Source organism: Paramisgurnus dabryanus, chromosome 14 (genome assembly GCF_030506205.2).
Source record: "Paramisgurnus dabryanus chromosome 14, PD_genome_1.1, whole genome shotgun sequence".
NCBI lineage: Eukaryota > Metazoa > Chordata > Actinopteri > Cypriniformes > Cobitidae > Paramisgurnus > Paramisgurnus dabryanus.
The window spans coordinates 14,575,649-14,602,492 of record NC_133350.1 but is presented as its reverse complement, the minus strand read 5'-3'; the positions used below and the strand labels follow the sequence as shown (position 1 = coordinate 14,602,492).

At 39.4% G+C, this 26,844-nt stretch overlaps 1 protein-coding gene and 1 long non-coding RNA gene across 2 annotated transcripts; both read left to right on the top strand.

Annotated features, from left to right (window-relative positions):
• Window positions 1-321: 321 nt before the first annotated feature.
• irf2bp2b (interferon regulatory factor 2 binding protein 2b) lies at window positions 322-3,528 on the top strand. The gene is made up of 2 exons (XM_065259249.1): window positions 322-1,284; window positions 1,965-3,528. The coding sequence occupies exons 1-2, from the start codon at window positions 522-524 to the stop codon at window positions 2,723-2,725; spliced, it is 1,524 nt and encodes a 507-aa protein (XP_065115321.1). The 5' UTR covers window positions 322-521; the 3' UTR covers window positions 2,726-3,528.
• Window positions 3,529-10,804: 7,276 nt separating this feature from the next.
• Window positions 10,805-25,476, top strand: LOC135740814 (uncharacterized). The gene is made up of 3 exons (XR_010529258.1): window positions 10,805-11,776; window positions 23,181-23,459; window positions 25,174-25,476. It is a non-coding gene; the product is annotated as an uncharacterized lncRNA (long non-coding RNA).
• The last annotated feature ends 1,368 nt before the right edge of the window (window positions 25,477-26,844 follow it).

Here is a 26,844-nt window from a genome sequence, read left to right as displayed (position 1 = left end):
ACTGAATAATAGGACAAAACGCATGCGCACCACGGCCTGTTTATGATTTATTTTAATTGTCAGGAGAGTATTGACCTAAATAAATGTATCATAAATCTGTAAAGTATCAGCAGATGCGCTGACAGAAACGCATAGTATTCTCTCATCGCATTTATCATTTGAAATGAAAGCGCGTGCTCGAATGTTTTGAAGTTTAAATGGTTTGATTTTGTTTCAAACTCAATAAATATAAGCTTACGGTTACGCACGACGGGCAGAAGGCAACGCGCTTGCGCAGATCGGGGTCGTCGAAGAATCAAGTAAATAGAAGCGCCGCGGTGACGTCATCGCTCCCACATCGAGAGAGCTCGCGGGCTGGAGAGCACACTGCCATGAACTTCGGAGCGTAACTTTGCCGTTTTTCTTGCTTTTCGGACGGGTTGGGAAACTAAAGCGACATACACGTTTTTTCTTCATCGAAACGAGCAACATTCGGATAATTTAGTTGCACGTTCTTGTCCTTTTCCCCTCGTTTAACCAGTATGGCGTCGTCGGCGGCGGTCGCTGCCTCGCGCAGGCAGTCGTGCTATTTGTGCGATCTGCCGCGTATGCCGTGGGCGATGATCTGGGATTTTACCGAAGCCGTGTGTCGCGGATGCGTCAACTACGAGGGAGCGGACCGGATCGAATTCGTCATCGAGACCGCCCGACAGCTGAAGCGGGCGCATGGCTTCCAGGAGGGCAGATCCCCGGGACCGGTGGGCAAACCGGGAAAAGACATGCAGACCCACAACCACACTGAACCGGGCTCGCGTCCGCCGCAACCGCTGGATCGGTACCCGCTCGCCTCGGACAGACCCCCTAGACTGGGTCCGGAGTATCAGGCTGCGCGGCACGCGAACGGTATTCCGCTGCCGAACGGATTCCCGAAGCCCGACGAACCGCCAGAGCTGAATCGCCAGAGCCCAAACCCCCGTCGGACCGGCGCCGTGCCGCCCAACCTGGTGCCGCTGGTAAACGGGACCCTGCCTCCGGTGCACGCGCTTAACGGGAGGTCCGTTCAGATGGGGATCCCGTCGGGCGCGCTCGCTGCGGAGCATGTGGGAAAGCGTTCGGACGACATGAAGGACAAGCACCGCGCCGACAGCATGAGCGACGCGAGCGAAGCGCACAGACGCGTTGAGGACTGGACGCAGAAGGGCAAAACGGTTCGAGACCTGATGGCGCTGGACTCGCGCTTCAAGAAGGAGCACGCGGCGCTGCACAGGATGGGATACGAGAGCGGCTCCAGTGCATTAAAAACAGGTACTAATGCATTACAGCATGCGTGCAAACTCTTTTTGTGTACATGCATTCAAATGCTTAAGCATGCTTTAAATGTCTAGAAGATGAGTCTTTATACTTCTTATGCATGCATTTAATTTTCTTAGTGTAGTATGAGAGATGTAAGCATGCGTTAAACTCTGGAGTATGGGTGTACAGACTTCTTCATGCATGCATTTTTAAAATTGGACCTAAAAGAATGCTTTTAATCTCTAGTTAAGGAGTTCTGCACTTAAAATTGAATGCATGGATAAAATGAGACAAGCGTGCTTGATGAGAAAAGCATGCTGTGACGTCTCATACTATTGTAAAGCCTGAATGAGGATTTAGGCTTTACAAGAGTATGAGACGTCACGGCATGCTTTTAAACGACACTGTTTGTCATTTTAGTTCATGCATTTAGACTTTAAACCCGTATAAAGTATCATACTTTGTCCTCAGACACTGTGTTATCTTTACACTTTTATTTTTATGTGTTCAAGCTTCGGTTTTGACTTCCCATTGCATCATCTGGCATATTTTATCTAGAGCCAAAATAATGGTTAACTAGTGCCAACGACAGGTCATGCCTGACATGCACACACAGGACTAGGAAAAGTCTGCTTCTGCCGTTTAGTAAAATTTTCCGTCTCTAACTTAAGTGTATGTCTCTCTCTCTGCAGACCGTGGTAAACACTCTCGAGGCATTAAAAGGAAAACCTCTCCTGAGCCAGACGGTGAGAGCACTGCGGCCAAACTCAACGGTGAGTCTCAGCCGTGGCTGCCGTCCCCGTCGGAAGTGCTTAAGATTCCCTCCGCGGCCCTGCCTGGTTTTGCGGCCGCTCCCCCCTCGACCATCTCCCCGCATTCCCGAACCACTCCCCCCGAGGCGGCCACTGCCGCGCAAAACGGACAGTCGCCCATGGCCGCCCTCATCTTAGCCGCGGACAACGCTGGCGCCGGCACGGGATCGCCCAAAGACGCTAATCAAGTACACTCCACGACCTCGCGCCGAAACAGCGGGAGCCCCCAGTCGCCCTCCGCTGGGCAGAGGCGGCTCAACCAGAGGGACGGTCTGGGTGTGTCTGGCAACCCTGGCACGGCGGTGGCGCACGTGCTGGGCATGGACCCGCAGGCCGGGCACCCGCAGAGCATTCCAGACTCCTCCGTGCCCCCTGGCAGCGTGCCGCTGTGCTGCACCCTGTGCCACGAGCGCCTAGAGGACACGCATTTCGTTCAGTGCCCATCCGTGGCGTCACACAAGTTTTGTTTTCCGTGCTCTCGTGAGAGCATCAAACAACAGGGGGCCACGGGGGAGGTTTACTGCCCCAGTGGAGAAAAATGCCCGCTGGTGGGTTCCAATGTGCCCTGGGCGTTCATGCAGGGCGAAATAGCCACCATACTGGCTGGGGACGTTAAAGTGAAAAAGGAGCGGGACCCTTGATCTTTCCTCTCTTCCTCCTGTTTGTTTATTTTTTTCCATTAACAAAACGACAACAAAGCATATACAATTTCAAATGAATATACTTTAATTATAATGCATTGCATACCATCCAAACGTGAACTAATGGACATATGTACATATGACTTTAAGGGATCTGTACACATCGTAAACATGGCTGTATAATTTTTTTGATTTTCCCTTTTTTTGTGTTTCTATATATTTTTTTGAAGATTAAATGTCCACACTATAACAGACCCCAACCCCTCAGTGTAATCGTAGAGCAGGTGGCAGTCCATGTTAAAACACAGAATGTGACTAATACTCTTAAGCACTTGGCAAAAACTGAAACGCTTTTAGCTGTATTGTATGCACTTGTTTAAAATTGCCAAATACAATTTCTGACCTTGTAATAACATCCTGCCGTGTGTGTGTGTGTGTTGTTGGTTATTGTGCCTTGAGTCTTGGGAGGTGGATGAAGGTCAGCGGGAGTTTGGAGATTTTGTTCTGGTGCAGACTGGAGTTCATTGCCTCAATAATGGTAACTGATATCATCACAATCATTTGCAAAGCTAAGGTAACTGGAGAATGCTCGAGTTTGGAAGAGAACCTCTCTTTATTTTCCTAACACACGCAAGCTGCAACTTGTATCACGCATTGTTTTTGGACTCCATGTGGAGTAACCCAATGCTGCTGGTAAGATGACGCTTCACGTCTATTTATACTCACTCGCTGGGAGCTCGTAAACAATCTTTTCTTTGGCCTTTTTTGGAGGATAAAGAGTCGCAACATTAAACATTAAAGATGATATTTGTGGTTTCTGGTTGGTAAATTAAACTTTCAAAATGAATCCTTGCATGCGTCATGCACTAGAAATGATGCATATGATTTATTTTGAGCATTGCTTGACGTCTCAAGTAAATTAATGACACAAACATTCACATTGAATTGTTCAGTAATTATTTACAGTTTAAGCTACAAATACCAAAGCAAGACGTAAACATTTTATTTGTTCATCAGTTTATTGTAGCAGAAGTTTAATAAAGGATGTCGGGTCACGTGATTGATCCTCTGGAATTCCTGAGTCACGCTCGCCCTCCTCCCGCTTCAGTTCTCACGTAGGATCAGATGAATGAAGATCTGTCTTCTTATCCAAACCACATGTTCTCCTGTTAACCCTTCAACAACCACAAACTCTTCAATGCTTATTTAATATGCTATAGTAGACTTAAGCAGTGTTTTCTCAATAAAAAGTGTTTAATTGTATTTTAACAATTTCAATGTAACATTTAAGTCAGTCAGCATAATATATATGTATATTATTGAACAAAGTCGTGTCAGTAGACATGCAAGTCCTGTGAGAGATGAGAAGGGTAAAATATTGATTGGTTTATTCAGAAATAATAAACTCTGGTGGGTTGGAAACGTAACACCCCGATGGTCTGAGATGAATCGCTCGATCGTCTCCGGTTACATCGCAGTCACAGACTCGTAGCTCTTTCTGTCTTTTATTTGTGCAGCTGTCTCGCCCTCCATTGGTGTTGGTGTCAAACTCTTCCCGTCATTCATCAGTTTTTAATGATGTTTACTCTTTTTGATTTTTTTTGTATTGTGAGGGAATGTGTACTTCGAGATCAGATCAATCTTTTGTGCATCTGGAGTCATTTATTTAACAGATATATAATTATTATTTTTCATTAAATATTGCAAAACTACAGATGTTCAAACTATTTTACCCCCACATCAGTTTTGGGTTTATTTTGCAATAATAACTTTAGGGCTGGTTTAGGATTTATATAGTTGGTTTATTAACTCATAGTCATAGTTTCAAATGTTGAGGAAATATTAGATCAATAAAGCAACTGAATGCTTCCAATCTCAGAAAAATTTAAATTTATTGTATTTTCCATTTAGTTTACTATTACTTTTAGTTATAATCAAATAGCATCCAAAATATTTATAAAACATTATTTAAAATGTTGAATTTTAAAGCATATATTTGGCAACCAGGCAAAAAAGTTCACCAGCTGTCACTCATTCTTATGCTCCGTACACACCAAACGCAAAGCATCGTGTTTCTCGCTCTAGATTACTCGCAGGATTTCACTTCATGCCATGCAAATTTTACTAGCGCAAAAAAGCGTTTGTGACTAATGCGGCGCTGAATTTGTGTCATTTGCATTGCCCTGTGTGATTACGCATCTATTCACGTCTTTGCATTTAATCTACTTTCGCAAATCGTTGAATTCGCGTTTGGTGTGTACGCTCCATTATGAATCATTGCATCTACTTATTCTTTCAATGAAAAAATATATTTGTATACTTTATAAAATGAATACATTTTAGTAAGTTTAGTAGTAATTTATTGCTGTTTTTATACACATTTGTTATGTTTATTGCTTAATGATAATTCTTGTACTGTTCTAATTTATCTCTGAGCCGGTTGGTTTGGCTCTCAACTGTTTTAAGTTTTTTTTTAAATGTCTATAGAAAAAACTCATGTAATAAATTTCCAAATCCCAGACCGCTGAACCTGTGGGTGGTTCCTGGTTTTCTTTATATAATATCAGTGAAGCGGCTCAAATGCCACGTCAGCAGTTTTAGCCACTTTGCCCCGGGCCGCTGGGAACCCTGAGCGCCATATGCCTGACACGTCACACACATTCACGAGAGAGCAAAGACGAAGCCAAACACCCCGGATCACATTCCTGTGTCTCTGTGCTGATGTGTGATGTGGATAGGTCAGATATTTCTAGCAGCTGCTCTCACTATAATTAGACCGAATACAGGCGGACGTTCACCGACATCAATCACACGAGCTCCAACACCAAGAAAGGCACTCGTGTCCTGGTGACTGCAGGCCTTTATCTGGAGGAAACCTTTTTATGTCGCACCAAATATAGCAATCAGATGCGCTCTGAACCTGCGATGTGCATTTGTTGCTTGGTTACCTGCAGGCCGAGCAAACAGAGGAAGAGTTTGGCTGAAAACAAGAGAGAGACGTGAGAACATCTCGCTGATCTGAAAGTGCCTCATACGGACTCGAATGTAAAACAGCAGGGGATACGACAAACAAATTGAGGCATTAAATCACAAAGGCCAATAAACTGAATATAGAAGCAACGCTAATGTACCATAAAAATCCAAGATATGGAGCATTTTAACCATTTGTTGACTCTCCTGTCTGAGAGCCAGGGCAAGTATTTATGTAGTTTAGTTAAAGGTTAGTCATAAAGTCTCATTCATAAGATAAGATAAACATTCATGCATGTACGTTTTGTAGTTTGGTTTTTAGTGAAAGTTCAGCCTGATCTCACAAGAATTTGTACACATTTTACAAGTTGGCAAATTCGACGAAGTGAATCATACAAATACATATGATTATTGTACAAACCCCATACATGAACCCCAATGTCACAGTGGCAAACGCAAATTGTACAAAAGCGTACAAATGTGATTGTAAGAATTGATACGAATTTGCCACCTCTTGAAATACGTTTGAATTGCCATAAGATTGTTTCTGGATGGTAATAGTCAGGATGATTTCACGAGAATTTGTATGTATTTTGCGAGTTCACTAATTTGTATGAAGTGAATCGTATGAATACGTATGATTGTTGTATAAACCTCAGACGTTAACCCTAACGTCAGAGTGGCAAAAGCAAATCGTACAAAAGCGTATGAATGTAATTGTAAGAATAATACACATTTTCCACCTTCTGAAATACGTACGAATTGCCATGAGATTGTGTTGTACAGTTTCTGGGTGGTAATAGTCAGCATGAACTCACAAGAATTTGTACGTATTTTGCGAGTTCGCTAATTTGTATGAATTCGTACGAAGTGAATTGTACAAATATGTAAAATTATTGTACAAACCCCAGATGCTAACCTCAACGCACAGTGGCAAAAGCAAATCGTACAAAAGCGTAGAATATGATCGTAAGAATAAGTGCGAATTGCCATGAGATTGTGTTGGAGAGTTTCTGGGTGGTAATAGTCAGGATGATTTCACGAGAATTTGTACGTATTTTGCTAATTCATATGAATTTGTACGAAGTGAATCGTACAAATACGTATGATTATCTTACAAAAAATTATAAAGAAACCCCACCACTAACCCCAATGTCAAAAAAAGGTACGAATGTGATCATACTAGCTGACACAAATTAGCCACCTCATAAAATAGCTACGAATTGCCATGGGATTTTGTAATAGTCAAAAATAACCCAACGCCCTGAATGAGATGAAACATTAAACAGGAGATTCAGATCATTCTAGCTGCATAATGAATCAAGGCCGTGATTCATCTGATATGCTTTTTAAAGTCTCATCTGTAAATGCGAGAGATGGTGTGAAGTCTTTCCCCTGTGCTTTTTTCGGGCTTCTTATATAAGGAAAGATTTCCTTAAATAATTGTCACAGAGATTTTGCTCCGAGCGGAGGTGGGTTTAGGGAGGGGGGATTGAAATGTTATTCCAGAAGTGCGGCTTTCATTCTTCTGAGGCGTGTGGAAACTTTGAAAGTGGAGTCCTGTTACAGGAAGTCAGATCTTAAAGATTTGCCCTTTAAAGTGGATCCTCACATCCGCTCCTGTGAACACAGACGCTTTTCAAACACACAACTGTGTTTTGGTGCAGATGGCAGAGATTTTTGGGGGTGGGGTTGGGTTGGGTCATGTCGTCCATCTCTTACAGCTGCGGTAAAATATCCTCCACCCAGCGACGGCCCTGAGAGGGAGGTGGAAAAAAAAGAGGAAAGGGGGAGTAACTGTTTGCTCTGACCTCATTTGTTAATGTGTTACAGGTCTTTCGCAGGTTTTGTTTGACAAGAGTTACACAACACAGGCTGTGATCTCTGGTGGGTTCGAGAGGGGGCGTGGCCTGTGAGTGTGGGTGTGGTGATTGGCTCTGGTAAGGTCAACCTCACAAAAACTCCCACTGGTGAGATTTTACCGTCTGCGTGTCTTTCATCGCTGGTTTTGCGTTTGTTGTCTCTTTGTTTGTTTGTAAGAGTTGCTAAGTAATCTGGCGGCCTGACAGTGATGCTGTTTTTATGGTTTTTGTTTTTGTCTGATAGTTTTAATCATTACGGTACGTTTCTGCTCTTTCTGACTGATCTGAAGGACAAACGTTGGTTTCCTGACATTGTTAGATGTTGACCAAATAATGAGTGAACATGAAGATTACAGGTCACGAACATACAGTATCCACTCCAAAATCAAAATAAAGACATTTACATGAAGATAAGCCATTTTAAAGAATCGGTTTTTAGGACAGTTATAATTTTTGCATTGTGACAACCCATTTCTTATATCATCTTCAACAGGTATTGTTTCGCCATTGTGAAAACTAATAACTTGGTATAAGCACTACTAAAGTTTATTCAACTTAAAAAATTACTTCAATTGGTAACGCCTAAAATCTGATGTTTTCTCACTTTAGTCAAAGTTTACAGTAAAAAATGTTTAATATTACTTCAGTTGGTAACACCTCAATAATTAAAACATTTTCAACTTAAACTTTTCACTTAACGTGAGATCATTTATGTTTAGGCATTACCAATTGAAGCATTTTTTAAGTTGATCCAAATTTTACTTTTTACAGTGTATGATAAATCACTTTACTGTTTTATAATTTTTGGATAAAAATGTTTTGGCTTTGTAAAAGCATCTGCTAAATTCGTAAATTTAAATGTAAATTTTAAGTTGTATATTTAAATATTTGTTGTAATCTAATGATGAGATTTGAGTTTGATTTGAATCTTTAATATGACTATATTTAGTTATTATATTAAAGATATCAAGACTATATTTTCACATAATGTTCTTTACATTATTTAGGATGATTTTATGTAGAAAGCAGTCAATCACAAAAAAAAGACTAGCTGGTTTTTGAGTCACATATAATCCCAATACATCAAAACATTGATCAAAACATCTCTGAAGAGCTTAATAATAGGTATTTATTAACATAGTTGATGCAATAGATAACATGAACTAGCAAAGATCAATACTTAAGTTGATGATTAATAATACTGTTAAACTATACTGCTTATTATTAGTTAATGTTAGCTAATGCATTTACTAATATTAACAAATATAATCTTATTATAAAGTGTTACATATTTAACTTTAAGCAACATAGTAATTGTTTAGATGCTTGATCATGTTGTTTTCACCTTTATATATTTTTGGTTTTATAAATCACTTCTTTATAGGAATGTGATTTTTTTCGGATCGTCACATGGCAGTGATTAAGCAGTGTCAGTCTGTCTGGCCACACCCCCTGTGCTCATTGGTCAGAGTTTATCTGACAATCACTTAACCTTTGACCTCACAAATCTGTGGGTAAGAAAATAAACAGAAGCACGCTCATCATCACATCTGGAGCACAGACTCAATGAATATTGACATCAGCTTCAGGCAATATGAATGAATGGACTGTTAGACAAAGTCCACATTGAGTGTGTGTGTTTGTGTGTGTTTAGGGTTTGTGTTTTGATTGGGTAGTGTGATGTCATTGTGTAATGTTTGCTTTTAGTTGTATTTATAACACTAAAACAATGCATTCACATGAGGGCAAATTAAAAGAGATTTAACCTTCTGAAGAAAGTTAACACACAAACCAGTGAAGTTTACATACAATCTGATAGTTGTGACTAACAGTGTTGTTGTAAGGCAGGTATTATTTTGGGAAAGTGCTTTGTATGAACCCTGAGGTATTAATATTTGGCGTGTAACTCAACACACATGATTTATGCTACAGACATGAATGATGTGTTTAGTTGTGTGGTTTGAACTAATCTTCATTTGATTTACATGTCAACATCAGATTTATGGTTATGATAGACACACAATCATTCATGTCAACCTGAGATTAAGAGTTGTGCAGATAAACATTTTTACATTTCATTTAGAATCTCAATGTATTAAAATGTGTTCAGATAATATATGAAGCATATATATGCAAAAGCCTCTAAATGCCAAATCCTTCAAAAATTAGATAATGATATTGACTGAATGCTCTCAGCATGTTTTAAATGTTTGTCAAGTACTTCAAATCTGCTTAATCACGGCATCAGGCTATTCAAAATAACAGAATCCGTTAAACAGCACAGGATTTCTCAGCAAAGTCCTCTAAGTGTACAGAAGATGAATTGGATGAACGAAATGACCATGGATCACATTAAAATATTCCCCTGTGCTTGGACCCTAATACTTTAGTGCTTTTGCAACTGTCTTATCCAAAGAAGTGAAGAGGTTTTTTAAAAGTGGAGGATTTTTTCCCCAAAAGCGTGCATGTACTTAGAGGGTTTTGCCATGAAAGACAGTCAAATTTGTTAAATTGCAATTAAATGACTTAAGTAACATTAGTGAAAATAAGACATTTTAATTACTTACTAACAACCTTTTCGTTGCCATTAAATCAAAACTACTGAACTTAAACATAAGAATCTGATTTAAAAAAATGCTTATTTACAAGAAAACACTTGGCACTGCCTGTTTGAAGTAACTCAATTCCCTCATGTGGCACAGATCGGTTTGACCCACGGACATGTGAGCAGGACGAATACTAATAGATTCCGATATTCTCTGATCGGTTTCAGGCCTCTTTCATATGTGAAAATAAATAAGATATAAATCCGACACATGCATTTGCATCCGCAATGTAAGTGGACACATTGGATATTCCCATGTCAAGACGTGCCATGCATCATTGAAAATGCGACGCTGGCAAGTGACATAAACTCTGGTGGACTCCACCTGCGATCACATGACTTTTCTTCAGTGGTGGCCAGTGACTTGTTTTTTGAGGACACACGATGCGAAACTCGTCCCAACATGTATTTAGCCTGTCATGTATGTGGTTTGTCATTTTATAATATGTGTCTGTTGCATCAAGTGAACATGTGTGCATCACGAGTTATATCAAAATAAGTGCCACAGACGCGTCTTAAGGGTTTATTATAAAACTGACGCTCGCGTTTGCCAGATCCTCACTTAATCTAATGTGTTATCAGAATTTAGTGTTAAGTTAGTGTCTTGCAAGTATTTTGTGAACATGAATTACATTTTTTTATCATAAATCGTTTCAACGCGTGTGCAGCAGGTACTTGACAAGACGCTTGATGCACAAGGTTCACATGACGCAACAAACACATATTTTGAAAACACGAGCAACACACATGACACTCCAAACACATATTTTGAATTTGCGCCCCTTGGAAAGAAGTCACCGGCCGCCACTTCTTTTCTTAGCAGCGCAATGGAGGACGAGGGTTTCACTTGGTGGAGTATTTTTGGCGTTTTATGTCTTGTTACAGAAATAAAACTCTATAATCTTCTATAATCGTGTTTTCTGTGTTCATTGCATATGGTGGTTTAAGCTGTTGGGTCAGTATGTCTACCTTGAATTGTTTTGCCAAGTGTTTACTGTAAATGCAGATATTGTATACGAGTCGCGGATACAGGAAACAAATTGAAATTGTCCATCAAGATTTGCATGTAAATCCAGCATTAAAAGGTTTTGCATCTGAACTCCTCATATGTAATTTATTAAAAGGTAAACATTAAGACAGACTTTACTAAATAGACAGGAATTATTCCATTTCTATGTAAAAGCATAAAAATTAATCCAATTCTTGAGCCCTGTAGTTTCTCTTTCATGAAACCTTATTCATTTGATCTTCACTTCCCTCCTGCATCTTCTGTCTGTCTCTCATCTTCTCTCTCTCAGTCACCCTGCTGATACAGAGATAACAGACGGGCTGTAAGAGAATCCAGGTCACAGCAGATGAGGAAGGAATTTGATTTGGTTTGAAATCGAGATCTGTTAAGACCCCTGGAGATGCAGAAATAACTACAGAACGTAATTTCATTAGCTTTGAGTCGTCTTTCAAGATCTTACGTGCATCCAAACGCTTGCAATTTATTTCACTCTTTTGCTTCACAGAAACGCGAAACCGTCTTTCTCAATCGATTTTTCTCCTTGACTTTGTGCTCGGCTGTGATGTTGTCTCCCTTTGTGCCACACGGTTCGATTTACCCGGCAGGTCTGTGAAATCGTCTTTATACATATTTTACCATCTGTGAGAAAAGTCTCTCATGTCGACTGAAACGATGCTGCAACATGCACGTAACAGCTGATATCCCTCGATCCCCCGCTGGATCTTTCATCTGTTATGGATTGAAGGGTTAATGCTGGTTGAGTATTCAGACAGCAGAGATAAACTCACGTCTCTACTCTTCAAGGTCTAATTGATTTCTTATCATTGGTGTGTTTGATATGAGATGTGTATATATATACATTTGGTCAAATATGTACCTCTGAGGTACTAATATGAACTCTTTAGGTACGCTGGTTTACCTTTTGAAAGGTTACTGCCCCAGTGACAGCTATATATTGACATTGCTCCATGTTGCTTTATTGCTTTCATGTGTAAATATTGTAAAGCGGTTCTGTATCTTTTGATGTAATATTAAACACTATATTACCAGACAAACATCATTTTCTACTTCTTTAGCTTGATTCATGTGACCAAACAGCTGTATTTTGTAATAGTGATGTCACAGAAGACTCGCAGGACCCTCAGTGGGCCACAGGTCACATGATCGATGAAGTCATCACCCAATATGTGTGATTTGAGATGCTGGCGTTCGTGTGAGTGATTCTCTGTAGGCTGAAACACCGACAGATGTGCTAAAAAACTGGAGCACATTTAAGAGGCAGATAGGAGAGAACAAAACAAGAGAGGACAAAACAGGAGAGGGAAAAAAGCCAGACAGGCGGATCTTTTGTATGCCAGACAGAGATTGGATCAGCTGATACAGCGAGGTGATGATAAAAGCAATGCATTGTATCTGTGCCAACACAGATGCGGGCAGGAGGGCATCGGCGGGCACTGGCAGAGATTTCTGCAGCTATGACAGCTGATGCACGACGGTTTGACCTGATTTTAGTTTTTAACACAGACTGTTATTTAGTCCTGTCAACACGTTTATATTAAACGTTTAAGTGTGTTTTAAAACCTAAATAAATGTACGTGTTGTACAACCACACTTTACGTAAAAATACACACGTATAAGATCACGTTAGAAATATGTATCAGGTTTAGAAGCACATTTGAAATGCAACGTAAATCTGTGTTTTAGTTTAAACGCATGCATTAACATCCAGTCTGTGGCCGATTTCTGTAAAGTATGAGGATTGGTTGAGAGTATAAACGTGGCCATACCTCAGACTGTAAAACAATCTGTTTGTTTTGAGCTTAATGAACTTTTCACATAAAGACCGTCTGCTGAGGTTTTACTCGTCGGTTAGTGAATATTTGTGTTGGCTGCATTAAAAGCAGAGATTCAGGCCAGCGTCAGGAGCTCGCGGGTCATTGTGTCCACATCCTGAGTGTTTCTGCTGGAGCGCGGCCCGGAGTGAAAGCTATGTGTGCATCCTCTCTCATTCCTAAACAAAGACAAATGTTAATTACAGACATCACGGATGTGCAACGCTGGCCGGGGAAACTTTCTGCAGGATCTTTGCCAAGAATGTTGGTGTGTGTCTGAAAATGTCGTTTCACTCCTGTGATGGTGTGCATGGGCCGGTGTTTGATGCTAAAAGTAGACTGTTTTCGTGCATTTGTGCGTTAACAGAACCTGGAAGTGTTTGTGCGTTTATGAGCAGCTTCCGTGATCGGCTGTGTGGGAATATTTAGGATATTTTCCTCTCTGCCCTTATGTTGTTACTCAGTGTGACACAAAGGTTAGGAATTTTAGTTCATGTTGGTAGCGTTGAGTAAGTTGACACATAAAAACCTTCAGTAGATATGCAGATTTAAGATCTATCTCTTCCAAGAAAACAGAGCAAAACATTTGAGTGTGAACATGCAACTGTGCAGCTGTTAGCGGTGGGTGGAAGGTTAAAAACCAGCTTTTAAAATGACTTCTGTCTGCGTTTGACTCCCACAGCTTATAAATGCTATTTCAACCGCACACATCCAGTAAAGTCCTCCTGGCCCGCGTACAGAAATATCTCAACAATTTGTGTCTTGTTAACACGGACGTTTCGTGGAAAACTTCATCGGGTGTTTGTTGCTATATGTGGTCTGAGCGGACAGGTGGAGTGAGCTGATGAAGAAAACACCTTCAGCTTTTACTCCACACAGAAGACATCATATTTCAAACAGACAGATCGGTTTATTTCAGAGATTTATAAAAGCTGATCGGGTGTCCAGCTGTCTGTCAAGGACGCTTCTCTCGCAGCAGAAACCTAAATAGTGTGAATGACGGAGACGGGACACCAGATCCGGGAGAAACGCCAGGCCCTTGAGTAAGCAGACAAGAGACGCTTCCCATACACAAATGGAGCTTGTCGTTTATTCTGTCAATGATTCTCAGTCATCTAACTGAAATGTACAGATGCTTCATGTAGCCAGAAGTACAATATCAAATAAACAAAGCTGTACTACAAGCAGCCTAATATGGTGCACTGGTTAGCACTGGTCTGAAACCGCCTACTTCCATACTTTATAGTAGGTGAAAAGCAGTAGGCGAGGGGAGTAGTATGTCCAAATTCATAGTATTCCGAAAACAGTAGGTGAAAAGTACCCGGATGACCTACCACGTCCGGCAAGATCCCAAAGTGTTCATTCGATGGACACCGTGATCCCGGGAGGGGAGTAATCCAATGAAGAAGAAGACGGAGGGGAGTTGTTTTATTATAAAATGTCAGGAAGGCAGGAATGTGGTCATAAAGGGATGGACATGGTCAGAAACAATGCTCAGGTAGGCTGTGGCATTTGAACAATGCCCAATTGGTACTAAGGGGCCTAAAATGTGCCAAGAAAACAGCCCCCACACCATTACACCACCACCAGCAGCCTGCACAGTGGTAACAAGGGATGACGGATCCATGTTCTCATTCAGTTTACACCAAATTCTGACTCGACCATCTGAATGGCTCAACAGAAATCGAGACTCATCAGACCAGGCAACATTTTTCCAGTCTTCAATTGTCCAATTTTGGTGAGCTCGTGCAAATTGTAGCCTCTTTTTCCTATTTGTAGTGGAGATGAGTGGTACCTGGTGGGGTCTTCTGCTGTTGTAGCCCATCGGCCTCAAGGTTGTGCGTGTTGTTGCTTCACAAATGCTTTGCTGCATACCTCGGTTGTAACGAGTGGTTATTTCAGTCAAAGTTGCTCTTCTATCAGGACTGCCGCATACTGGATGTTTTTCCCTTTTCACACCATTCTTTGTAAACCCTAGAAATGGTTGTGTGTGAAAATCCCAGTAATTGAACAGATTGTGAAATACTCAGACCGGCCCGTCCGGCACCAACAACCATGCCACGCTCAAAATTGCTTAAATCACTTTTCTTTCCCATTCTGACATTCAGTTTGGAGTTATGCATTGAAGCAACTGCCATGTGATTGGTTGATTAGATAATTGCATTAATGAGAAATTGAACAGGTGTTCCTAATAATCCTTTAGGTGAGTGTATATTAAACAGCTGTCTCTTGTGGTTACATTGAACTCGTTTAACATCATTTCAGTTAACTTGTTATGAAGACAAGTGATGTATCAACGTGGCAGATGTAAGGACTTTATCTAATTCAGTACTTACTGTCACAGTATGCGGTTTTGGACCCAGCCCTGGTTGGATATTAGTCTGCAAGATGTCGAAATCGCACAGTAGTTATTATATAGTATGAATGAATTTGGACATACTACTTTCGCCATGTTGATATATAATGTGACACACGTCATCGTAACAAGTTAGTTGTTGACTGAAATTATGTTAAACTAGCACAATTTAACTGCAAATATGTATTTGCATTTGAATAGAGCTGCTAGTTATTGCTTTCAGGCATTTCTACATAATACAACGCTCCTCTGTCATCTTCTTCATTGGATAACTCCTCTCCGGGATCATGTAAAGGATCCATTATATGAACACTTTATGAATTCGTACATACTACTTGCCTCGCCTACTGCTTTTGCCTACTATATAGTATGGAAGTAGGCTGTTTCAGACGCAGCCCAGTTCACAGGCACCACACCAAACTAACCAGCTGAGAAATGTTGGGAAACGGCAAACCTTAAAGTATTTATATATATTCAGAAGTTTTATTAGAGTAGCAGTGCATTATGGGATTGCCTGTGAAGATTAGATGTGATGTTGATCTGGTCAACAGAAGGCAGAAGTTTTAGTAGGCAGTATAATTATAGCATCTTCTCTTTGAATGTCTTTACGTCAGGAGCGTCTTTGATGCCTTTAAATCCTCCTGTGTGCTGGCAGCTGGTGAGGGTTTGGAGCAAAGCCCCAGCGTTCGTCCGGGTTCCTGGAAACATCTCGTGTCATGTTCGAACAGGAATAAAACTGTCTGTCTGTCTGCCAGTTCACACACAACTCACACACTCACTCATGTACACAACACACACAATTATTACACGTTCCTTTCTATGGAAGTGAAGTCAATAATGCCTCAGATCTGTTTCGTTATTAATATTTTTTTTATAGTTCCTTTTTATTCAACAGAGCAAAGTATTTATACGAGTTTGGAAGAACTTTATGATAGTAGTAGTGATGATAACTGAACTATCCCTTTAATACTCTGATTTTCTTTATTAAAACAACTATGAAAAGTTGATTATTTAATGATAAAAGCTCTGGTGCTTTAGGATCAAACCTGATAAAGGTCCATCAGAACCTCTGAAGCAGAATCCTATCATATCCTTCTTTCTTTGTTATCTAACCAAACAACATATTTTGTGAGCTTTACAATAAAGTACATGTGGACATTTGTGTTTGACTGTTTAACTCAGATATTATATAAATCCATACTATGTCCGTGTGTTATGTCAGCAACACATCAGTGGTTTTGTATGCAGTGATGATGTCAGTGATAGTGACGTTAAACTTGACATTTGTGTCACTCAGGAGAGAACCCAAGTGAAGAAAACTCCTTATTACTTCAGATCAATAATCCCCGTATGATTTATAAAAGAGAAGTGAAAGTAATGTGATAATGTCATAAACACTCTTGATCACACTCGCTCTCTCTCTCTCTCTCGATGTGTGTGTGTGTGTATGAGAGAGTCTCTCACATGGATTAAAGCTGTAATCTTCACATCATTTCCACGCTGATGTCATCATTATTAGACACAAACATATCTTCAGAGTCTGACATTTCTCAAGTTTTTTTCAAGATGTCCAATAAAACTTAGTTGTCTCCAGAGTATGTATGTGAAGTTTTAGCTCAAAATACTATATAGATAATTTATTAGAACATAATTTAAAACATAAATATAAAATTGCCTCTTTGTAGGTGTGAGGAAAATGTGCTGTTTTGGGTGTGTCCTGTTAAATTCAAATGAGTTGATCTCTGCACTAAATGGTTTGGATAGAACATAATAAAGGGCGGTGTTATCCCCTTGTGACATCACAAGAGGAGCCAGATTTTTTTCACATGCTTGCAGAGAATGGTTTACCAAAACTAAGTTACTGGGTTGATCTTTTTTACATTTTCTAGGTTGATAGAAGCACTGGAGACCCAATTAATGCACTTAAACATGAAAAAGTGTGATTTTCATGATATGACCCCTTTAATAAAAAACTAAGAGAACTGTGAAGAGGATTAATACACGCAGACAGTATATGAGACCTGGTGTCTGTCTGCATGTCAGTGTTTCTGGGAAAAGATCATTTTGAGGTCTGATCCTGGGTCAGTGATTCCAGCTCTAAACCTAGAGGAACTTCAATGCATTTAAAAGAAATGTGACATCACAGTTTACTAAGAGAACTGAAGACTACTTTAAACAATATTAACCGAGGACCTCTTACCAAAAATAACCTCATGTTATTTACCATAGTGAGCATACACCACCATAATAGAAACCTGGATCTGTATGCATTTAAACATCATCCAATAAAAGTGATGACCTTTGACCTTTATCATGATGCAGTTCTGGTAATGATACAGTACACAGCTAAAAAACAAAGTGAACTGTACTTGAAAACAAAAAAATATATATTTGTTGAATCAGCAATGAAGGCTCTTCACATCAATAAAGTATTAATGTAAAACAAAAAGATAGAGTTACATGATACAGCCAATCTGTTATTATTATTTTGCAGTACTGATAATCTGACACTACATTATCTAGCTTTTGTAAAAAACATACCAAATAACTAAATTAATGAACATTGAAATGTTGATTTGCGATTGAAATAGTTTATTATGCAACAAGAAAAGACACACAAAGCGAGAGACACATGTGAGCTGTCAGTCAAATCTGTGTAGGGAAACTCCATAAATACCCTGATCCGACTCGACCCGTCCTGACCGCTGGCATCATCATCATGTGTGACAGCAGATCCTGACAGCATCAGTCACTACACAGATCACACACATACAAACACGCACGCGCACAATTTGATGAGAAGTTTATGAGATGATATTGAGACCTCTTTGAGTCTTTGGATTGGAGTTTTGTATTTTGGCTATTGTGTGAGACATTAATAAGATCTCTTAATGAATTTAAAAGGAGACGTGTGAGATTTCTGCTGTTGTAAGAGAAGACTCAAGTTTATTTTAGAGATGTCATTTGTTGATCATTGTGTTGACTTGAGGCGACTTCAGGTGTCTTTGTGTCCTTGACTCAGGTTCATCTCTGTTCTGATTGGCTCAGGCTGTTTTAAGCCATATGGTCCGTCACCATTAATCTGAGCACAGAAATAGCCGCTGGTAACACACAGCAGTGACAGATCTGTCTGATCTAGTGTCAGTGAGAGAACACAGATAAACCACCTGCTATCACACTCATCTAGTGTTTGATAGGTAATTAGATTTATTATCGATTGAAAAAGATCCTATATCTTTTATTCTGGATATCAAGGCCCTCTGTGACGAGTTCATGTTGATATAAACGGTTGCGTGTCATGCACTCATTCTTAAAAACCATGCTAGACTAAATATGAGTTTAGTAGCACATGAATCCACCACACAGTCATGACTGCCAAGAGCGTAAAACCACAGATTTTACAATATACACACTGTGTTAAATCTCTGAGTTAAATCTAACTTCTGAAGCAAACCCTTTCATTATACCACAGACATAAAACAGATCTGTGTTTCTGCTCCAATCAGCACCAGTGGCCTGGTCATGTGACCACGTGTCATTACTTAAAACGTATGACAGTATGGGCCAATCAGAAGTGATCATCCTTATGTTCTTTATGAGGAGGAGTTATCCCCTTTTGAACACACCGTACAGTATAACAAACTGATCAGACATGTGATCTGTTTTTGATCGGGTAGATGCCATCTGCTGCCAGTCTGATCTGTGATCTGTCAGATCTGATTTAGAAAAGAGGCGAAGCGCTGGGCAGAAAACCCAAAATATATCTCAATAATCTAAACACACAAAGACGGATAGACATCAAGTGTACTTGCTCTTAGACATTTTAATTAGTAAACATTATAAATGTCGTATAATCATCTCACATCTGATTGTTGCCAGGTAATCAATGACATCATTCAAAACATAATAAATTCAGAGTTGATGTATGATGATGTGTTAAGACAGACGAATCATGAGAGTCAGAGAGTTCAACACAATCTCATAACAATTCGTACGCATGAGGTGGCTAATACAAATTATTTCATATGACCACATTCGTACATTTTTGTGACATTAGGATTAGGGACAGTGTTTCTTTATTGTTGCTTTTCTAATTGTTCCAATTCATACGAATAAGGCTACATACAAATTCCCGTGATATCAGACTGGAAAGTTGAATAAATCTGAAATCATATTAGACATAAAGATTAAAGAGCACTAAGTAGTTTACTCTTTGCATGTCAGTGAGACGGAGAAACCAGTGAAACATCTGTGATAATGTTTTCAAATCTGAAACTTTATGTCCTCTATGAGAAACAGAAGTTGGCACGTGTTGGATGAAAGAGATGAGATGAGGAAAATAAATAGCCGAAGGGAAAGAAAAAGAAACATGGAGGCCTGTGAATCATGTTATATAACTCTTCTGTTTATCTCTAAACGTCATAGACACGAGCAAATCTCACAGGACCAAACTGAGCTTTTACATGAATGATTAACTCAATGAAGCACAGCCAGCTGACACACTTTAATAAACACACTTTACTGATGGATGATGTCACAAATCATAAGATGGTATCTGAGATTTAATAATGAAATCAAATGGAGGTTTAATTGTTCTCTTTATTTTGCTGCTTTTTTCTGCAGGATTGTAATTATATTTTATGTCTTTAAGGATTTTAAGAATCGGATGCAAGAGACCATCAGCTCTGATATTCCTGCATATATTAAATCTCACTGATATGTATATGCAGCTATTTTTAACTCTTATTTTTAGCTGTTGGAAAACATAATTTTTTTAGTTTAAGTTTGGTCTTTAAATGTCTGTGGTGTAAATATATCCGGGCTGTATTTACAGAATCAGCAGCTCAGATCTTTACTGACAGGACAATGATGACCCAAGAGTCTCATCTTCAGGTTTCTGTGCTGGTGGATCATTGGTTTATTTCAGGCTGTGAAGCGTCACCATGGGGTTAGGATGGTGTTTAAATCTGGGATGGAGTCAAGCCAGATTATCCAACAGCTTTAACCATGTGTCTGACCTCGCAGCTGTGTGTGTGTGTTTTATCCTTACTCCTCTGAGCCATGTGTGAAATCCCTCATCTCATTCTCTCTCTCCCTCTTTCGACATTCATCTGATGAAAATGCAAAAATCTGGGTTAAAAATCATGTTTAGGATTAAACTTCAGCGTCTAAATTCCATTCACTTCCATTCTGAATGGATCATTCATATGAAGAATCAACACAAGCACCTGCAAAAAACGTTCACATTTCGGTCTGTTCCAAAGTTCAAGTTTGGTATTCGTATGACATGAGGATGTGTGAGCAATAAGAGATTGACACATTGCATATGTGATCTTTTCAGAAAATTAAAGATGGAGGATGCTTAATAAATGTCTCACAATCCCATCACTACTTTGAAAGATTATAAAATGTCATTAAAAAAGAAGCTGCCTGGATGATTGGATGTCATTGCATACTGGAGTACGTAAACATTTAAACATATATTTTTAAAATGAGTTTGTAAAGATGACAGCTTGCCGTGTGATGTCACATTCAGTCTCTCGGGGGACAGCCTAGAAATTTCACATACTGAAAGTGTGAAGTCTTCTCACAGTATTCAGACACAAATGAATGATCCTCAATAGATGTGACAGAGCTTATAAACATCTTGATTTCTCTTGAATTGTGATTAATATTAGACTGAATGTCTGTGATCTCAGCTCTTTTATTTTTATTATTTTGTATAACTAAAAAATAAATGAGGTCTCTTGAGTTTTGAATGATCAACCTGTAAACAATAAGAAACTCCTCTGCACATTCATCAGATCAGATTTATTAACTTGAATCTGAACAGCTGTCAGAAGTCTTTATAAATGATCTTGGATGTGAGAGCAGGAGAACTCCATTAACATCTGTAGCAGTGTTGTAATCGAGACCACCTAAACAGATAACAAGACCAAAACTTTGAGGGGCCGAGACCAAAGACAGTCGAGACTGAGACAACAACAAGACTTTAAGGGGCCGAGACCAAGACAGAGACCAGAGACAGTCAAAACCAAGACAAAACCAAGACTTTGAGGGGCCAAGACCAAAGACTGTCAAGTTTGAGACAAGATTGAGACTTTAAAGGCCAAGACCAAAGATACACTCTAAAAAAACAAACGGTGCTATATAGCACCAAAACAATTGCTTTGGATCGTAACGATAGAAGAACCATTTTAGTGCCATATAGCACCGGTGAAGAACCAGTGAAGCACCAGTGAAGCACCAGTGTAGAACCATATAGGGGCCATATAGCACCACATATGGTTCTACATAGCACTATATGGTTCTACACAGGTGCTTCACTGGTGCTTCACTGGTTCTTCACCGGTGCTATATGGCACTAAAAATGGTTCTTCTATCGTTACGATCCAAAGCAACTGTTTTGGTGCTATATAGCACCGTTTGTTTTTTAGAGTGTAGTCGAGACCAAGACCAAGACTTTGAGGGGCCGAGACGAAGACCGAGACCAAAGACAGTCGAGAGCAAGACAAGACCAAGATTTTGAAGGGCCGAGACCGAGAACAAAGGCAGTCGAAACCAAGACAAGATCAAGACTTTGAGGGGCCGTTATGCTACAGATAGACCATTAGTCACATGGGTTTAATGTTCACTACGTCAAAATATATTTGGCAAATGCGTCTCCATCTTCCATTATTTACATTTAGTCTTTATCGCATAAATCAAAAACCTCGTAAAGCAAGTATAACATTTTTATGCGAAATTAAGGGATTTTTATTTGAAATTTCCATTACTCGTGATACTTCAAAATGAGCATGAAATTGGGGTGATGGAAACCTAGCTAAGCCAGAAATTTTACATCAAATCATGAACCACAGTTGTGGTCTTGACCTAGCCTGGTATAACCAGACTCTCGTACATTAATTTCATTTGTACAGAGAGTCTGGCCACGCTCCATTGGAAAGCGTTACTTCCGTTAAGGAGGGTCCATTGTTGAAGTTTAAAACTATTGGATCTGCCCAGAGTACTCAGGATCTGCCAAAGCCAATCGCTAACGTGAGGTTGTGACGTATATCATGCACCGAAACCGGACGGAAACAACAAGTCAGAATAATCAGACAAACAAAAGTTAGCAAACCTGGTTCTTGCTCCGGCTTTAACTTCTGTATATTCGGCAGTTTTGCAACAACGGCCCGAAAAGCTTTTCTTACGTCTTTCTCCGCTGCCATTACTGAACTACAACTCAAACTGACGCGCAACCTCAACGTCATCGTTCTTAGCCACCCCCATCTGTTCGCTGATTGGTCCTGCAGATTTTTGCAGGAGAAAACGAAACTCTATAGAGAAATCCCAGACGTACTGCTGAAGGGAAATGAAAATTAAGCGGAAGCACGTAGGAGGGCGGAGCCAGGCTAGTCTTGACCAGCCTTGAAATAAAATCCAGAGACCACTTGAAACCAAGACCGAGACCAAAGATAGTTGAGCCCGAGACAAGACCAAGAGCATCAAAAAAAGAAGTTGTGGTAATGGGTAAAGGCTCATTATTATATCAACAGGGTTCTTATTGAACGACTATTGCTAGATAACACAAGATTCATAAAGCACAGTGTGTTGTTTTTCATGAGCTGAATTTGCAGTGATTAACAAATTGTGGCCTGTTTTTTTAAATGTAACATACAAGTGATTTACTATAAGATGGTGAAGATTTCTTTTTCTAATTAAACAACATGATGATGAGTACATAACAACAGAAGTTTGATGTTTTGTCTCTCTTTCACATGAATACAGTTGTGTTTCTGTATGTGGTGCTAATGATCCGTGTTATTGTCGTTTAATCAGACAGAGCGTGTCTCGCCATCACGTCCACACTGAATACACAGACACCTGTTTCCCGGACCGCTGCGTGATGGATGATGGAAAATGTGGCCCGTGTGTTGTCATGGAAACGGAGGTGTACACCTGCTTCCTGAATCCTGACAGCATTGATGGCTAAAGTGCAGTTTGGAGAGAGAGAGATTATCTCACCTGATAATGTCACACATCTCCATGACAACCAGTAAAACTCCACCATTGCCATCAGATAGTGGAAACAGTGTGGAGAAATACAGATGAATACAGGTGAAGATTGCTCGAGGGTGCAATAAAGAGACCTGAGTTCATCACACACACACACACACACACACACACACACACACACACACACAGGATGCTGTAAAACTATGTTAACATTGTGTAAAGGTGATGTTATGGTCATGTTGAGTACTGAGGTTTGTTAAGGTTAAGGTTGTGGGGACAGTGTGCCTGCAATGTGTTTTTTAGATCATAGGATGATAGTAAGTCTGTATAGGGGAGAGTGGGGTAAGAAACTTTTCACACTGTCTAACATTTACTGAGCACCATACATTACAATGGTATAAATCTCATACCAAATAAAAGAAGTAAATCTTGGGCACATATCTTGTATTCATTACATTTTCATATCTTATCTCATTACGGAGTTGTAGACTAATGAATAGAGAATGTGACAATTTGCCCCATCGGCAGGTAAGTTGTCACATTAGATTATCTATCAAGATAAAACTGCTTAATTGTGATTATTGATTTTATTTTTAAAATCAAACCTGAACTGGAAATATTATCTCAGTCTTGGGCTTTTAACCCTGAGTTATCTTCGTTCTAAAGCCTGCTTTTAACCCTAGGTTAAGGATCGTTTCACACCTCTAATTTAGAAGCGGGGTTATCCCTGAAATTAACCCTGGGTTATGAAACCCCGCTAGCCCTGCTTTTGTGGGGTTAACCCGAATAACCAATGTGATGACTCGCGTCAAAGTCATTAAGACAACTTGCCCCAAACTGACATGTGTGCAACCTGATCTCAGAAAAAAAGTGAAATAGTCACGCATTATTTTGCACATTTTTCCGTGCCAGTTTCACGTATTGGTTACTCAAGTGTTTTTCCTATTCTTACAATTGTGGCTTCGGTTTGGGGTTAGAACAACTTTCTGTTACATAAAATGACATCCTTACCCAAACCCAACTCTAACCCTAACATCAGGCGACAATGGTTTAAAAAAGCATACAAAACAAATAATATAAACAAATACTTGATCAATACTTAAAGTGACATTCTAACGCAAACAGCATATCTAACCCCAAACCGAAGCGACAATTGTTTTAAAGTAGGAAAAACAGTTGAGTTACCAATACATAAAACTGACATGGAAAATAAATGAGCAAAATAATTTGTGACTATTTCATGTAAATTTGTAAGATCAGGTTGCATGTGTGGTAATGTTGGCTAACGTTGAGCTATAGCATGTCAGTTAAAGTATCAAAAGATAAGATATTGTCTACTCTATTTTGTGCAAAAAATATTTTTTAACATTCATACCTACTGTAACAAAGTTGTAATGAATAAAATATAAATTGCACATGCTTTACTTTTTAAGCCAAAAAAATTATAAAATTGTGCTATTGTCAGATTAGAGCGATCTTCACCACATGTGAACACGTAGTTGAAGTGGTCATCACACAAAGTGGCTATTTGGTTTTTAAGACAGTGCCTCTTGTGTTGGAGTTATGAACAATGTGACAACTTACCCCGCTCTCATACATCTTATTTATATGTTTTCTTCCTTTTTTATCTACTGAACTGATATCAGTCATCTTGCCTCATTTATAACCAAAACCAGCAGTAGTTAATCTATTTCTTCACCTGTCAAACTTCCATTCAGATTAAAGTTCAAAATAAACACAAATACAAAAGCAAAATGTGTTGTTCTTCATGTTTAACTCTCAGAGATTTAATGAGGCACAAAATCATTTCCCACAGTTTAATGAAGCGGACGGTCTGAGAAAGAAAGTGAGAGAAAAAACAAGAGCAGAAGGAAAGAAACAGATGGAAAAGAAAAGGTAAAACCCATTTGATTTGATTACAGTCAATTAACCACAAACTATAACCAATAAAAATCTTATTTCCCTCTTTGACTTATAAATAAGTTATGTTTTAGGGGCTTTTTGTACTTTTATTTGTAGCTGATTGGAGATATGGGAATGGGATCGACAAAAGGACCTCAGAGATTGGGAACGTTTCTCGGGTCACCGTGAGCACACTAGCGCTATGTGTCGATGCACTAATCACTGTGCTATCTGCACCGACGTATTGTATCATTTAAGAAAAACTAAAACAAATTAAAGGAAATAAAAAACATGTTTAGGCCTAATTCTAAACATTTTAATTAGACAAAAGAAAGTAAAAACAGCAGTGTCCGCTCAAAGATAACTCAACGGTGTCATAGTGATGAAAGAAATAAAATTGCTATGATCATTTAATCAGTATATTAGTACTGCATGATGACTCAGTCCTTTAATATACAGAAGTGAAAGTCACTGTGAAAGATTTCTCCTCATGTTGTCAGACTGTCTCATGTTTAACTTCTTCTCTTTCATTCCTAAGAACAAATCTTTCGCAATCGTTTGTGTCAATGAAACGTTGGAGTCAGTCCTGTCATCTCCTGCGTTGCATTGCTGTTGTTTTGGTTGAGGTGATTTACTTTCTACTGTAGTTACAGTGCAAATGATTCAGTGGCCGGAAATGAAAGTGACACGACAGAAGTGAAACCGCCTGACGGGAAATTCAGAACGGTTACAGGGACTTTCTCCTGCCGTCTTATGCGGTCACAGAAAATGTGTCATTCGTTACCCACAATTCACTGCTACAGACTGAAGTAGATCAAGATATGCATTTTCGTCTCTAGTTGTTACATTAAATGATTACTCCACTTTCATTAAAAATCCAGATAATTTACTCACTTACCCCCAATGTCATCCAAGATGTTTGTTCAGTCGAAAAGAAAGACGTTTTTTGAAGTAAACATTCCAGGATTTTTCTCCATATAGTGGACTTTATTGGACCTCAACAGTTTACAGTCTCAATGCAGCTTCAAAGGACCCTAAACAATCCCAACCGAGACATAAGGGACTTATCTAGCCAACCATCATCATTTTCACCAAAAAATAATATATATGTAGTTTTAAACCACAAGTTCCGTCTTACACTAGTCGTGTAATGCATCAACTTGACCTTATGTATTACATAATCACGCCGAAAGGTCAAGCATGACGTATGTGAAACTACCGCTCCAGTGTTTACAAGTGTGGAGAAAGAGGAGCGTTCAGATGTTTATTATCAGATGTTTATTGTTTAAAAAAACACACAAGTGCGTGTTTCACATACAGTGAGGAAAATAAGTATTTGAACACCCTGCTGTTTTGCAAGTTCTCTCACTAAGAAATCATGGAGGGGTCTGAAATTGTCATCATAGGTGCATGTCCACTGTGAGAGACATAATCTTAAAAAAATCCAGAAATCACAATGTATGATTTTTTAACTATTTATTTGTATGATACAGCTGCAAATAAGTATTTGAACACCTGAGAAAGTCACTGTTAATATATTTGGTACCGTAGCCTTTGTTTGCAATAACAGAGGTCAAACGTTTCC